The 472-nt window shown below is 39.4% G+C and overlaps 1 protein-coding gene across 1 annotated transcript in view; it reads right to left on the bottom strand.

The window, feature by feature from the left end:
• Positions 1 to 239: 239 nt before the first annotated feature.
• LOC107577595 (uncharacterized) overlaps positions 240 to 472 on the bottom strand; it is a 2,486-nt gene continuing 2,253 nt past the window's right edge. The window contains exon 2 of the mRNA XM_016263653.1: positions 240 to 420. Within this exon, the coding sequence (XP_016119139.1) occupies positions 240 to 420 (181 nt within the window). The remainder of the gene's footprint in view (positions 421 to 472) is intronic.

Raw genomic sequence — 472 nt, forward strand, 5'->3', positions numbered from 1 at the left:
GTATTACTCAGCAATAAAAGGTTGTCAGCATAAAATATGTTGTAGCCAGGTCAGTTTTGAGAAAAGGGGGAACACACAATGTTAAATGCAAGTAATATACAACTACAAATGAAATGCAAATGATAATATAAGCATGCATAGAGACAATAGCAGAAATTAAGCATTTTTGAAGGTCTTATTTAATTCAAATTCCTGTTTTCAGGAAAACAAAGCTGAAATGTGTTTAGTAAACCGCATTTTTACACAGGCCAGAAGGATTCCAGGAGGATCGTACATTCAGTGAGAGGAATGAGGAAGCACCGAAAGAAAGAAGTGAAAGAAAAACAGAGGAGGGTGACAGCGACTCTGAGGATGACGACAGCGATCTTTTTGTAAACACCAATCGTGCCACTGTTCTCTACAGTGAGAGTGAGGAAGAGACTGATGAAGATGAGGAGGGCGACGATGATGATGGTGGTGGTGATGATGATGA

This window comes from Sinocyclocheilus grahami, unplaced genomic scaffold (genome assembly GCF_001515645.1).
Source record: "Sinocyclocheilus grahami isolate Dianchi unplaced genomic scaffold, SAMN03320097.WGS_v1.1 scaffold6516.1, whole genome shotgun sequence".
Taxonomy (NCBI): domain Eukaryota; kingdom Metazoa; phylum Chordata; class Actinopteri; order Cypriniformes; family Cyprinidae; genus Sinocyclocheilus; species Sinocyclocheilus grahami.